Raw genomic sequence first — 16,108 nt, 5'->3', positions numbered from 1 at the left:
ATCCCTCAACGTCAGACTGGACTGTAGAGGATGGGAGTGGGTCTCCATGAGAGGATTTTAGATCTCCTTACAGGAAATCCTAAACCATTACTTCAGCCTTATAGTTGGAGCTTGGCTTGCTGCTTTTCCCTTGATTTGAGCCACGTAGGTTTATTCATCAAATATCTAAAACGGTGAAGATTATTTTTGCTTTCAAGAATGACGGCTGTGTGTAGAACACTAATTTTTTAAAAGAAATTCCCACCTGTGTTCAGAAATACCAATAAATAAGATTAGTTCACCTAAAAAATATAATTCACTGTTTGGGGCAAGCATCACAATTTAAATCACACCAAAATGGTATGCAGTACTGACTGAGAAGTCTCAATAAGATCATGAAAAGATTTTTTTGCACAAGGCCAACGCGCATATTTTAAAATGACAAGTAAAAATTCAATAGTAAGACAAGAACTGTGTCAAGATAAAAAGTCGATTTTATCTCCAAATCTTAAGTTTGGAGTTAATGTATGTATGCATGCGATTGAGCACTGTTTTTAAAGAATGAGTATGTTGGCTTTATGGTTTTTTGTTGAAGCTTACCAAAGAAAATCCATATTGGTCAGTTGATATAAATATCAGTGCAAAAGCATACAGAGTGCAATCCACATTAAACTACCATTAACACTTCCAGTGTATCAATAAGGTTTTATCATAACGAGGGCCATACATTTTTTCGCCAATTGTCAGTCCTGTCATTAATACTACAGCTGACCGGCAGAATCCATCTTGGGAAATTATGTGAGAAGAACTAATCACAACTTCTTTCCCCGTAATACATTAGTCATAACTGATGCTTTTGTTATCAGTATTCGCTCTGACATATGTTGTAATATTTATATATTAAATTATTTACCATTACAGATATTTTCCCCATGAGGAATGTTGTCTATAATAGCTCCAGGTGAGGTTCAAAGTTATCAAATAATTGAACCAAATAAAGACTGAAGTTACTGGCAAAGGACCATTTATGGGAAATCACAGCATGACAAAGGCTATTCCTCCAGACTGACTGAACAGGTTCCACCAAGGATACCAAGAGCAGGTCACTATGGAGCTATCTGTGTTATACAAACTTCCTTTCAAATTCACCCACTCCCCCTTCCCCTCCCCCAACCCCTACCAAACCCAATACCTTTAAAACGCACCAAATTTACCTTTGAATCTCTGTCAATATTTCTGAGCCGCAGTTTAAACTGTGCACACCTGTCAAATCAGATACAATAATATGAGCCCATATTTGTCCACCTGACTCATTTTGGGGAGATACTTTTGTGAAATGGCAATGAGATAAAGTCATGACATTGCAATAATTGATGACATTATATGACATTATTTAACTAATTATTATTATTATTATTATTATTATTATTATTATTATTATTATAAAAACATATCCATGTATTTAGGCCATGTATATGAGGGGGACCTCCAGGTATGCACTTTTTCCCCCAAGTGTCCAATGTGCCCATGTGATTAGATTTTTTTTTTTTTTAATGTTGTATTATTATTTTTGCTGTCACTTTTCATTCTTTGGTGTGCCCCTCAAAAGATCTCTGCACAGCCCTGGTTTGAAAGTCATTCAAATTAAACTCAGAAACACTGTCATGCTGAAGTAATGGAAATACTGGGTGTAATAGGCCTAGTCGACTCAAGGTTGAAACTGCGTAAGACGTCAACATTCTTTGAGACAGAAATGCATTATTGGCAGAAATGTCGTAACCACAAAGCCGTAACACCCAAAGCACTACTCCCGTCAGTTTGAAGAGGTGAACGCTGCTAGACAATAAAATTATTAGACTGGAATGCTGTTGCTGTCATGGATACATCGGTGACGAATGAAGGGTGTGAGGGTGCGAAAGTAGGAGCTCATAGGACTGAAACTTGCAGGGCCAAAAAGCGAAAGGGGAAGGTCTGGGCGTTCGGTATCCTCTCGGATTGTTTACCTCACCTGTCGATATACGAAGGGGAGGAGAATGAGGCGGTGGCCATTTTACCCATCTGGTTTGCGAAGGCACAGAAGCGGTGAAGTGCGTGAATCCACCTGCCGAAAAAATTGAGTCTGACAACTTACTTATCTGCAACCTGCTTCGAAAATGTTCCTTTAAAATGAAGTGGACCGTCTGATTTTTTACGGAATAATATTCACTTAAATATACTTTTAAAAATGAAAAAAGGAACTTTTAGTCATTTTTTGGGTCGAAAGAACCACTCACTTTTCGACACCAACATTGAAATTAAGGACAGGGGTGAGTATTAAAGTGAACTTTACTATTGACGCAGTTTGAATGTTCATGTATAACTCCTGAGACAAAATACTTATTTAGAGAAATGCGCAAATATGTATGTGCCGAACTTTGCACCTGTACCTAAGTTGTCTGTCAGATGACGTAGCCTAGCCCAATACTAGGTGCTTTCTGTGCCGTCTGTACCATCAGTGGGGCGGATCTGGAGAAATTTCCATGCTTAAAACTAATTCAATATAATTTTTTTTTCTTTTTTTATAAATGTGGACAATGAACGAAGTTACAAGTTGTAAATACACTGCCTTTGCGCTAGGAAGTCAAATCGAAGTCAAAACAACCATACCATGATTACACCTTTATGGATAGTTTATGTACAATATAAGACATCATCACAGGCTAGAAACGCGGAAACGTTTTTTTTCCATTATGGCTCGTACAATTCCACGAAGCATTTTATTCGTGTTTCAGTTTGTCATTTGGTGCTGTCAGGTGACTGCGTTGATCAATACGTTGGGGGGAAATCGGACACTCGAGTCTTTTTTCTTGCTGTAGTATACTCTCACAGAAGAAAAGGTTCCAAAAGGCTCCTCTGTGTCTCCATAGAGGAACCCTACTAGTTCAGGGGCTCTTTGTCAGGAAAATGGATCTGGGAACTTTCACACTCTTCACACCTTACATAGAAGGTTCCATAAAGAGCTAAAAAAAAAGGGTTCCACTATGGAGACAAGTCAGAGAATTATTCTTTTTTTCTGGGAGTGTATACTGGAGTGGCAAATAAGCCCTTTGGTGATGTTCCAATTATGACTGACTTGAACTAGTCTTTTGTGTAAACTTTGTATTTGTTTATTTAAACCAATCCTTGCCATATTTACATTTTGTTGATAACACGCAATCCATAAGTGAACTCTCTCTCGAGAGCTTGGCCTTGTCATTGATTTTACCAAAGTGTTTAACACAGGGAACCTGCTTGACTTCTAAGAATGTCAGTATATTCTGTGCCAACACTTTCAGAAGAAAAGGTCCAAAAAAGTCCCTATAAAGGTACAAAATCTTGTCACTGGCTGGTTCCCTATAGGTACATAAATCTGTACCCCTAGCCAGCAGTACATAATTAATTTTGTACTTAATTTTGCTTGTAAAATGTACTTATTAGTAACCAAATGGAGCATTATTGTATTTTCAGGGTACAAATTACGGAAATTTGTTCCCTAAAAAACAAAAATGTACCTCCACTGTAGCTTTATTTCTGTACTTTAGAGTTGTTAACAGCTCAGGATCCACCACAATGTTCAGTGAAGATAATGTTCAGTAAAGTAAGATAACATTATTTTTACTCTTCGTGAGAAACAGTGTGTCATGGCAGCACTCTATTCGTTGTCATGGTGGTTTATACAATATCAGCAGAGCCCCTAAATAACTGCATCGGTAACCTAGTAGTACAGGTTCAGAATTTTTCATTATCAGATGTTTACTAATAACATTTCTATATGGTACTAGTCAGAAGACACAAATGAAAGGTTTAAATTACTTCCACCAGTATTTAACCTGTGTGCAAGATAACAAATAAACATTTATCATTTGCCCTTGGTTCAGGAGCTTTGTCATTTCTAGAGTTCTTTGTTTAAATAATCTCAGAGAACTTTCCATGATCTTCTATGTGAGTGGTTACCTATTTAACAGCCCACTTTAATCGAGTATAAATTGAAGATTTGCTTGTGTCATAGCACCTGGTAGAAATTTTAGTTAGCCCCTTTTTAATGGAAGGAATAGAGTGTAAAGGATTTGTCAGATCTGTGATTGAAAAAATCTGGAATAATGTTCAACAAAATTAATAGTCATGCCATTCTGGCTATTAGTCATGCTGTTCTGGCATAGTGCTGGGGATCGGTTTCAACCACAAAGTCAAGAATAATTGGTTTGTGACGCCACTTTTAAAAAAAAGAAGTCTGCAAACAAATGTAAATGCTAAGCGAACAAACTGCTGACCTTAGCTCTGCTAGCATTCTTGCATCAAAATTAAAACATATGCAAACATATGGAAATATATTCTTTCTAACCATTACCCCCTTTCCCCATTCAAAAAAGAGAGGAGTCAACCTTAATGGCATGTTCATATCAAATACATTAATTAAGCATGAAATCGAGTTAGTAGTTAGTAGTAGTAAGCAGTAGTACATAATGTATTTGTTACATGATTATATTATCAAAACATAGGATAAACTTATAATTAGTTAACCATTAACAAATACACGAACTGTTTTTTTGATCGCAATATGAACTGGCATTAACTAATGTAGTTGTTAACATGAATTAACAATGTACAAATATATTAACAAAGCTGTACAGATTAACTTTGCTGTAGTTAGTAGTTAACAACTACATTAGTTAATGCCAATTCATGTGACCTTTTTGTAAAGTGTTACGAAATTACTGTACGTGACTTTAGTCGTTCTTAGCAAGTGCAGTAGGCAAAATTTGAGGTGCGTAAGCCAAGCCTAGTTTCCATACCAAGGTACATGCCAGTGTTTATGTTTCTGGACCGGCAAGTCACGTAGTTTTATTTTTACACAAGGAATCTGCATCAATCCTAAAAAGCAAATAATATACAGACAGTCACACACTAATACATTTTCATTATTGTAGTATTTCAGGGCAGGGTATACAGCCTATCCCGTTCAAAACCCAGGGTCATAACCTTAATTTGCTATGTACACATGATGGTAAATGCATAACACTGCAATGATCTGAAGCATATGCAAACATCAGGAGCCAACTGTGCGCCTCTAAATAGCCAGATGAGAGCATTCACTGCCACAAACAAATCAACTTAATAAATTAATCCGATTTTACCAATTATGCCAAAAACATCATGATAACCTTTATTGCTGGACCTCATTTCTTTTAAGTGAAACACAAGTAAAGCTGTAATAATATCAACATTAGATATGTTGTATATTGTTGATCGCTGTCTTATAATATTGTTCAGTTGGAAGAGTTTTGGGAAATTTCTTGTAAAATCGTAAATGACCGATGACATCCATGCACGTGCAGCTTCAGATTCATGATGCTGAGACTCCTGCAGGTGGCCGGGCCACTGGGGTACTGTGCTGCTACACTACAGATTGCTTTAAATTGGTTTTACAAGTCGTAATTCTGTCCAAAAGAACTTGAAATCAATTTCATGCTTTAGAAATAATTTTATAGTATACACTTGCTATTGTGTTGATCGACGTCAGGATTCCTTTAAGTTTTAACCTGTTTAGGGAATGCATTTTAGTGAAAGAATGTAAATGTACTTAGGCCAAAGCTGTGTCATGCTCTTTTTTGGGGGGTGGGGGGGGTGGGGGGGCTTTCCTTGCCTGACAAGTTATGATTTTGGTTCTCAGGGTCTTAGTAATAGGACGATTACTAGAAAAGTTTTGACATTTTTGGGTTACAAGTAAAAAAATTCTACTGATGTTGAAGTTTCAACCAGAAGAAAAAACCATAAGTTGACAATAGCCTGTACTAGTAATGGTATTTATTATTAGTAGAAGTGAGAATAGCAGTACTGGGAATCAATATCAATAGAACTACCAGAAAAAGTAGGAGTAATGCTGCTTATAGTATAGGTAGTCATGTATTACTAATAGTTGTAGAAATAAAGGCCTTGTTCAGTTTAATCACAAATAAGTTCAATTGGCAAAGTTAAGCTGTAGTTATATGTAAAATTTTGCTAATATAAGTGACAGCTAAATACAGTTCATAAACGTGAGTGAAATCTAATTGTTCAAATACAGCAAAAAGAAGCCAATTTTTATTCCCTATTACAGTATTTTCTGTAATATAACTTTCTAGCAGATTTTAAATGTTTTTAGTGTTGATTGTCCATGCCAGAACCTGAAGTGGCCTAATATTCACAGGATCTGCCTTAGTTCTCAACTTTCTTGCCTTGCCCTCAGATGAATTTAGACCACGTCGCACGTTAGTGAAATACATCTGTAAGTGATGCAATAAAGCAGCCCTCTTACAGACAAGGCCTGTCTGATTAAGATAATTGGCCTCCGGGTGGCAAACACAAGGTGAAAAATCTACAAAGCAGCATCACATCATTATCATCATTATCATACGCAACAGCAAAAACCTTTTTTTAAACATTGAGAGGGAGATAAAGAACAATTGCTCTGACTAGTCATTCAGAAAAAAGTCTATACAACCAGTAAGAGGACCATCAATTTTTTTCCTTCCATCAATTTTTTCTCCCAAAGTTGGAATTCCAGTCATACCCTTGAGCCTGTCTCACTGCTTCAGTATCCTTTTAACATTACATTACAGGCACTTAGTAGACGCAGGCACTTATCCACAGAAACTTACACAACTTTTTTTTCATAGCATTTACATTGCATCCATTTATACCCATTATACTACACTGCCGCCATACAGTGGAGTACAGTGTGTATCATCTCTGGTGCTCCTAAGTTGAAAAATTTGGGGGCACACTAATGAATCCCAATTAGTAGATGTGCTCCTGAATTATTCTTTTCAAGTTGGCACACATTAATTTTCTGGAGCAAACGTTCCTAAAATGGGAGCACTGTAGAGCCCCTGCCTCTGAAACAGACGTAGCCAGCCTCCGTTGCTTTCTGCTCCGCAGTCCACTAGTTGATTTTCACAGTTCCTTTGTGTGCTGCCAGCACTGCCAGACTGAAGGCATGCCTACCCTAGTTAGGCCTGGCTGTTGGGTGAAATGACCAGGCTGCCTGTTTCTGTAACGGAGCACTTTATATCTCAAAAGGTTCTATTAGAAGAAAAAGTATGTGACAAAGTAAATTCATGTTCTCTCAAAGCTTAATTATTATTATTATTATTACTAATCATAATAATAATAATAATAATAATAATAATAATAAATGTATTTTATATTGCGCTTTCCACAGTCTCAAAGACGCTTTACAACACAAAGACGCTTTAATTCCAGGCAGCACTCCAAAACTGAAAGGCAGATTACTGAGGAGGGCACATTGATCTAATTTTCTGTGCACTGATACCAACAGAACTGTGTGCAGGCCTGCGTACAGTAAACCTCACGTTCCCTCTCGGCTACACTAATTCTGCCCCATAGTCATTACGTTTCCCTTAGCCAAAGATACACATACGTAAGCACAGCAGGGTGACAGTCTCTCCCTTGCCTTTCAGACAATGTGGAGTTGGTTCTGGACTCGTCTGCTATTCCTGAATCGGGCACAGCCAAAGTGAGGGCCAGGCCAACCGTCAAACACTTCACAGTGAGTATCCACAGACTGTAACACGAGGTTTATTCAAAACCATTTGTCTTCTTTACCAGGGAACATTTCATTTGAGTGTTTCATAGATTAAGCCCAGTACCACCAAGTACAGTGATTTTTAACAGATTTGTGATGTAACAGACCACTTCATTACCATCGGGGGTAGAATTTAAAACTGCTATGATTAACCTGAAACAAGTTATAAATGGATAATTATTAGAAGTAGTGATATAATAATAGTCTATGTTTTATGTAGCACAATTCTAAGAGCTAATCACAAAGTATTTTACTAGTAGCAGTAGTAGTAGTAATAACAGAAGTTGTGTTGAATTTAAAAAAAAAAAAAAAAATTGAATTAAAAAATGGATTTCCGTTCCCATCCTCACTGAACAGTGTGATTGACAATGTAACACCACCGGCTAAACATTACATTACACTCTCAATAATCACTGAATTACAGAAAACATTACCAGCGAACTGTTCATATAAATGAGACCAGTGTGCACCGGGACATTGGGTCACTGGGTACAGTAATGTGGAGTAAAGTGTTTTTGGGGCTGGACTTTGGATCAGAGGTTGTCAATGTGGGTTTAGAGTCTGTCTGTTACAAGGGCTGGGCTGCTCAAAGTCACCGTCTGAGGTTCGCCCCTTTCAATAACAAAATGACGCTGAGACAGTGCTGGACAGTGTTGCATCTCGTTATGAAACGCTCAACTGTTAACCAGTGGCTTCTGCCACCAGGACAGGGTGACCTGCTGTTGCTCATGTAGGGACTTCCTGTCCCTGTTTGCAGTTGACACACCGGGTAATGTAATTCGTGTTTCTTATTCCCCGCCCGCCCACTGCCCTGCCTTTCCATGCCCTGCCCTACCCTACCCTGCCCCGCCCCTCTCCAAACACATGGTCCAACGGCCGGGGACAGTATTGAGTAAACACGGCCAGTGTTTATTTTTAGCCACGCTAGGGCTGTGGAGAGATTGGCTGAGCAGGAGGTCATGTGACGCAGGACCCCTGTCTGAGTCTTTAACGCCATTTGCTCGTGAGTGACAGAGCCGCTGTCAGCGTGAGGCCCCTGGAGGAGCTGCCTTTGGCAAGATGACATTTTTTCCGCCATTACACTATCACACCTAAAGGCAAGATGGATCGGGAGGGGAACAGAAAGCACACGATGTACAGAGTGCCTCCAGCACTGGAACGGACATACAGATACAACACATAAGAAACTGTTGCTAAACTGTTACTTTTTTCCTCAGTTCTGTCTTATGCGGTGTTGTTAGCATAAACGGAAAACGGAGCGCGGGTTTATCGTGGGTAGCTGCGGATGTGTCTGGGACAGAATGTGCAGTTTTTGAGTTCGGACGATACTGTATCTATTGGTGCAGAACAGACAACAGGGTTTTTGAAGCGTTCCCTAGGCAAGACCTTGAGGAGGAAACAGGAAGTACTGCCGCATAAAACAATAAAAACCCCAGTGAATTAGGCGAGGAGGATCGGAAAGGTCCGGGGGGAAAAAAAACAAAAAAAAAACATTCTCCACATTTCAGCGCAGGTGAACCCTATCAGGTGTACTTGGCCCTCCTTGTCCGAGTACGTGAACACGTGACACGTTTGCCCTGGTTGTTCATTATATACATGCGAGGCCACGGTCACAAGCAAGGGACAAATCCTTTGTTCCCTGAGTAACCTACACATTTGTGTATCGAGGAGGGTGTGCGAGCTGCGTGTGCTCACTCGAGCCAAAGTTAGCTAATCCGGTTCATTCTGATATTTTTATGTTCCTGTGGTTGCTAGGCGGGGCTCAGGGGAGTGGCTTCTTTGGGCTCCTCGAGAACGTGTGACCATGTTTTTGGAGAATGACCTCATAAAAATAAGCTGATTTATTAGGGTCACATCCTGATTGGCTGATTTTTCACAGTTTCTCGAGTGTGCCATCCAGCATTAAACAAGTTGGCAAGCTTGTACATGCCTGCTGGAGAGAAAATGGTTCAGAGAACAGGTTTGTTTTCTGTGAGCCGGCATTTTGTCTAGCAAAGCTGTCACTCAGCTCAACAAGAAATATATTCTTCCGCTCAGCTTTCCCATCCACACCCTCTCCACACACCTTGCCTGACGGACTGCTTTGTCATCTGCCAAACATGCATAATGCTATGACGTTGAAGGATAGTCATAGTTGATACAATGTTTTTTTTTTTGTCTTTTTATTTCCTACAGTCCTCAACTGACATCATGCAAGGGTTTGCTGTCCCGACCCCAAAAGTGCCTGTGCTTTCCACCTTCGGTGTACCAAACACAAACGGGACAGGTAATGCCCCGTTTCTCATCAGCTTTCACGAACCTGTTTTCCAGAGCCAAAAATACTCAAATTTCAGTTCCAAAATTACACTATAGTGCTCAGCTGATCATGTGCAGATACAGGGTTCAGGGCTGAGTGTCTGGTTAGAGTTGTGGAAACCAAAGACATTTTTCTCCAAAACCATTATGACTGTTCATGGTGTTACAGTGTAATAAACTGCATGACACGTTTTACTCAAAAAATAAAGGCTGAGATCATGCAAGACATGTATCTCAAGTGAAATGCTGCCATTTGTGTACCTTTGCAGTACAATATACAGGTTTTTGGATTTTGACCAAGATAATACATTAATTATTCATGACTGACCCAAGCAACTATTACTATTACATGAGCACTACAGTGCTTCACTGGTCTGGAAAGGTATTTGGCACTTGATGAGGTGGTTCAACCTGTTGAAAAGGGTGCCGTTTGCCATCATCTTTCAACAAGGCCAAACATTAGAGTTGAGTGCACACTGTCAATGACACTGTCAATGATAGGCAGCAAATATGAGGAAAAGATGAGACACTACACTTCCCAGGGGGAAAAAAATTAAATCAAGTTCCCTTCCAGACTTGTGTCAAATATGTATTTGTTTTAGATTCAAATACTTTTCTACGCTTTACTGATCTTGTCTGGTGCATTGAAACCAAAGACATACTCTAAAGAAAAAAGTGCAAACCTCGCCTTCTGTTCATATTGGCAGCCTCAATTACACCAGGCAAGATCAATTGAGCACAGAAAATAGAGCCAAAGGCACCCCAGCAGAAACACCTGACAGCAAAAAGTCAGCCGTGTTTATTGTCATCTGTTGCGAGTCAACACTGCAGCAAAAACTCTCGTGGCAGAGAAAGCTCCTCTGTAGCCATGAACCTTCATGAAGGTTCTGTGGAGACGGCACCGATGGATTGCAGTGGGTGAGAAATTCAAATGCAGAACAACATTCAGCCAGGCACAACAGTCCAAACACCAGGGAGGTCAAAGTCTGAATACATTAAATAGCCTTTCCTTTGATTCTCACCATGGATGTTTACCAAGAAGGAGGCAAATCTGACAAGGTTTCTATTAGGTACCAACTGAATCTTTGTAGGTACTTGGAAACATGTTAAAACTTAATATATTATACAACCCCTGCTTATACCAATGGTTTTTTGCCATAATCAAAAATAATCCAACCAAGGCATCCTCGCTCGCCTCTGTCAAAGCATATCACTGTGACATTCAAAACTCAACATTCTCAAGTGGTTATTGACATGGTTGAAAAGCTGTAGACTAGAGTGGTGGCATCTCTGGCAAATATTACATTACACTGCACTGTACTGAAGTATGTGAACAATAGTGTCAAACTTGGCTAAAAACATCCCCAAGACCAGCAAGTGTATGTAAAACATCAATAAAGTATTAAATTTGAGTTAAATTATGCCGGCCTATATGGGCACTCGTAAAGCAAATGAGATTAGACCTCAACAATATTATTTTTCCATTCATTTAACTGTATGGAGAGAAAAAAAGAACTGTTGGCAAGATATTATGAAGGCATCATTTGCATTCATATTACATGAGCTAGCAGGTGACAGACAGATAGATAGGGTTTGAATAGTTCTACTCTCTGCGTTCATGTGACAAGTCTTGCACAAGTGTTTCACTAGAGACGACATGCATTCTGATGTTCTTTTATACAGGACTGTCAGGGATTAAACATCTCAAACCAGCTCTTCTGGTTTTTATTCATGGCACAGAATGAAGGCTAAACAAAATGTTCAGCTGAATCTTATGAGTCACTCGAAAGGCCCACACTAAGTAATAAGAAGCTGCAATCAGGGGTTGTATAGGGGAAGCACAAGAGTAATGTATTATGTAAACGTATTCATTTAAAGACTAAATTTCTTCTTGAACAAGATATTCTTTGTCAAACATGTTGCTAATGTCATCCCCATATTTGTAACAGGTTAAAAAAAAAAACCATGTTCAGTCAGTTCCTCAATCAGACAAAAAGGTTTTATAGTAAAAAGTACTTGTTCTTGTTTCTGCTGGCCATGCTCCATGTATCTCAGTGTTTTTGCGCTTCCTCATAGGACAATACTTCTTGCCTTTACAGGTGGGAAACTCTCCAATGGAGTGTCTGTTCCTGACTTAGCGGAACGGGATATATTTATTCCACCACCTCCCTCTATGGCACCACCCCCACCTCCTCCCTCTATGGCACCGCCACCTCCTCCATCACAGTTGTTCATTCCGCCCCCAGCAGATTTTTCCTTTGAGTCCCCCCCCTCCCCCGTGTATGAAGACCCGGCTTCGCTACAGCCACCACCTATGCCTCCACCTAAACCCCCATCCAAAACCCCATCACCGCACTCCAGCTGGGTACCAGACCATACCTCTCTGAAACCCCCACCGATGGCACCCCCAAAGCCTCCCTCTAATCCATCCAGTGCGAAGGTCTCCGCACCTATTTCAACCGCACTAAATAATGGTCCAGAGTGTCCCAAATTTGCCCCCCCAAAACCCCCAGCTTCCGCAGAGAGACCTGAAACCCCCCCGCCTAAGGGTTTTAAAGTTCCCCCACCCAAGCCGACAAGGCTTTCCTCCATGTTTCAGGATAGTCAGGATAACCTGCCACATATCCCGGCTCCAGCACGTCCTGCTCCAGGTCCTACGGCTTCTACATTCAACCCCCAGCATACAGCAAAGCTGTACACTGTGCCCAAGGCTGGAATACTGGCCACTGGGGGGGTAGACCTTGAAAAAACACCAAAGCCCATTCTGCTCCTACAAGACACTTCCACTGACCCAATCCCTACCCAACTTGATGGAAAAATGCCTTCCGATAACAAGGATCTTGGCTCAGATAAGATTGTGGTACCTCCCACCAAGCCTGCAAGGAAAAACAGCGGTGGCCTCCAACTTGAGAAGGATCTACAGGGCCTCAAGGAGAGCCTGCAATCTACTCTACCTGCCCAGGCAGTCAAGGTCCAGGAAGATGCAACGGTGACTCCCCTGCCATTACAACCTCCTCAAGAGCTCAAAAAACCCACACAACCTACCCCAACCGCTTCCCCTATACCTGAGAATACACCACCTACCACCTCGTATGCAAACTCTCCAGGCAGGAGTCGTAAGCTCATTCCATATGTCAGCCGCACTCCATACTACCTCAGACCCACTGAGAGTAGCACGCCAGGTGCCACCTCACCTCTGGCACTCCTACAGGCTGCTAAAGAGCGAGAAAAGCAAAGAGGCGCTTTGTCAAGGGAGAACAGCTCCAACAGCAACATCTACAGTCAGCCGACCTCTGTTAGCATCCACCAGAATCAGTCCACGCCCAACTCTTTCACGGTCGTCCCCAGACCCACTTCGTCCTTGTCTCAGGGTGGACGAGATAGCCCTGACCTGTATCAGTTCTCCAGGGTGGAGACCGACTCGGCCTGCGCGAGCCCCTCCAGGCCCCTCTCCTCCAGCAGTCTGGTGGCGGAGCTCCTTGAGAAGCACGACGCCGAGGCGGCTCCCGCTGCGCCGGATGCCGCCCTCGCGAAGGAGACGAAGCGTGAAGAGGCCAAGGAGGACGTCTCCGTTCCCTTCATCCCGCCGCCTCCAGAATTCGCCAACTCGGACGCAGAGGAAGAGAGCGGCCTGGAGCAACTGGAGCTCCCCCCAAGCTTCCCTCCTCCTGACCCCCCCTCGCAGAAGGTCCCTAGCCGTTTCCCAACACCTGCTGTCCAGCACCCCCCGATTATGGTTCCTCCCACACCTAACCCCCCCTCACAGAAGGTCCCTAGCCCTTTCCCAACACCTGCTGTCCAGCACCCCCCGATTATGGTTCCTCCCACACCTAACGCCCCCTCACAGAAGGTCCCTAGCCCTTCCCCGACACCTGCTGTCCAGCCCCCCCGGAGCACGCTTCCTCTCCCACCTCCAAAGCCCAAGGGAGCAAAACCTCCAAATCCTCCTCAACTCCCTGTTCAGAAGACGGAGGTCAAGCCCAAGCCGCCGAGCCAAGACAAACTGAAGCCACAGCCCCCTGTTCCACCAGCCCAATCCCTCTCCCCCAGCCAGGCCACTCTGCTCAGTATCCTGCAGAAAAAGATGCTGGAGATGGACAAGAAGCACACGTTTGAGGAGGTCCAACCCAACAACGACGACTGGGGTACGTCAGAGGAACCCACTGTCCCAGTAAAGCCCAGCCCCATTCCAAAATTCAAGAGCTCCTCTACCCTGCCTCGCCAGAACCCAGGCCTGGACATGAGTGAGCTGGAGCAAAAGGTGTCCAAAAAGGCTCAGGACTTGTCTGCTGCTACAAAATCAGCCACCAGGTACAGCAAAGTCCCTTCGCTGGAGGGGATTTCAGTGTTCATTATTCAAATGCATTACCTTACCTGCTCTGCGGCTATATGAAAATGCCATATGGCAAATGTTCTGAAATTAGAATATTTTCAAAGAAGAAAATGTTTTAAACCCTAACTGCATAAATGCATGCGATACAATGCCCAAATGAACATTTTAGGACCAAATGCACAGCTTTTGTGCATTTCTGTCCATTTAAGGTGTCAGAAAATGTCAGCATTTTTCAAATGCCCTGTAATTTATTTGCCTTTCCTGTTTTTTTTTTTTTTCCCAGCAATGGATCGCAGTCAAAGCAGCCTTATGGCATGACATTCACGGTGCGGCCAGGAACCAAACAGCCAATCATGCCAGTGATCAAAGGAGATGCTCCTTAAGGCCAGAGAACATTCCGGACATTTTCTGTGTGTATGAATGGCTTTCTTTTTTTTAAAGTGTCGCTTTCTCTATGGCCTTCCCAACACAAGAACAGACTTAAGTAAAGGAGGGGTGGGTCGGTCTACTGCAGAGCTTGGGGGTTCTGTAATGACCAACCGGAAGAGCTGAAAGCACTTATGACAAAGGAATTGCTGCAAAGAAGTAGAAGAGAGACTGAGAATGTGCACAGCCATTTTGCTACCCTCAAAATGTTATGCTGTAGTAACTGGACTCAAAACTTTCGCTTAAAAGTATTGCGTAACCTTGAAGGGAGAGGATTTGGACAAATTGCATGTGCCTACGTTCAAGTTAAGTGCCAAGTCTTTGGATGTCAGCTTTGCTTTCAGCAATATACCTGATAAGCTTTGCTTCTGCATTTTATAGTGTTTTTTTTTTTGAATGGGTATGATGAGTAAATATTGGCACACGGTTATAACAAGAGTCAGATACAGTTCCTGTGGGCGAAAGTTCTGCCTGCGCTATAAAAGGAAATGTATACCTTTTTTTAAACCATGTCTGCATTGTTGAAATGCAAAGTTTTAAGTGGGATGTCCTGATTAAATTTACTCTTCAGTATCTCCAGACAAAAAATTGGAATTACTGAAGTAACTGGGTACGTTTTTACAAATCTGTACGCCACAAACTCGGGGGGGTTCTCATAATGTTTACGATGAAGGGGGCGAAGTGTTTGAAAATGACTAAAACGTGACGTAAATAGACCTTGGGAATCTAGATTTGAAATGTAACTGTAACTCTTAGGATGCATTTGAGCACACACAAGAGCACAGTAATTCCGAACCGGGACACAGTGTACTCACAGTGTGAAAGATGGCCAAACATTTAACCAGTGGTTTGCACGGGTTTGGCCACTTTTGTTTTTTTTTTTTTGTTAAATAGTCCTCATATTAAAAACTGGCAGTAAGCTGTATTCATGTGTATAACTACCAGTCTTTCCTTTTAAAAAGACTCATTTGCTAAAAGAAAACATTGTTTTTGATGGTAATAGCCAATGTAAACAATCATGTATATACTTTGAAAATAAAATATTCTATCACAATTTGCTAAGGTATAGTGTAGTTCATGAACACATTACCCAAATCATTTGTTTACATTTTAAATGTGTTTAACATGACTCTCATTCTTTTGTCCATCAAGGCGAGAGGCATTGGATGAAAACATTTTGAAAACCAAACAATTGCACAGGAATTTGTTTCTGGCTGGGATGCATTGTTATGGTTATACATCTTTTGTGTCCAGGTGCACGGGTGGGGAAAATGTACACAACGCATTTATGAATACGGCACACTTCTTCATGTTAGGTTACACACACGGTTCATTTACAAGGCTCTAGTTTTTTTTTTTTAATGCTGCAGTGAAAACGGAATTACAGCAGTTGCTTTTGGTTACAGTTCAACTTAGATAATGTAGCCTGGATCTGCTTTTGGGTGATTCAAACATGGAATTTACAGCCTCTC

General features: G+C 41.5%; 1 protein-coding gene across 1 annotated transcript; it reads left to right on the top strand.

Annotated features, from left to right (window-relative positions):
* Positions 1-1,866: 1,866 nt before the first annotated feature.
* Positions 1,867-15,690, top strand: LOC135237992 (uncharacterized). The gene is made up of 5 exons (XM_064305596.1): positions 1,867-2,285; positions 7,458-7,546; positions 9,758-9,848; positions 11,977-14,188; positions 14,494-15,690. Exons 1-5 carry the CDS (start codon positions 2,204-2,206, stop codon positions 14,591-14,593), a joined length of 2,574 nt encoding a protein of 857 aa, XP_064161666.1. The 5' UTR covers positions 1,867-2,203; the 3' UTR covers positions 14,594-15,690.
* Positions 15,691-16,108: the final 418 nt, after the last annotated feature.

The sequence above is a fragment of the Anguilla rostrata genome, chromosome 13 (genome assembly GCF_018555375.3).
Source record: "Anguilla rostrata isolate EN2019 chromosome 13, ASM1855537v3, whole genome shotgun sequence".
NCBI classification, from domain to species: domain Eukaryota; kingdom Metazoa; phylum Chordata; class Actinopteri; order Anguilliformes; family Anguillidae; genus Anguilla; species Anguilla rostrata.
This window is presented reverse-complemented; position numbering and strand designations above follow the sequence as displayed.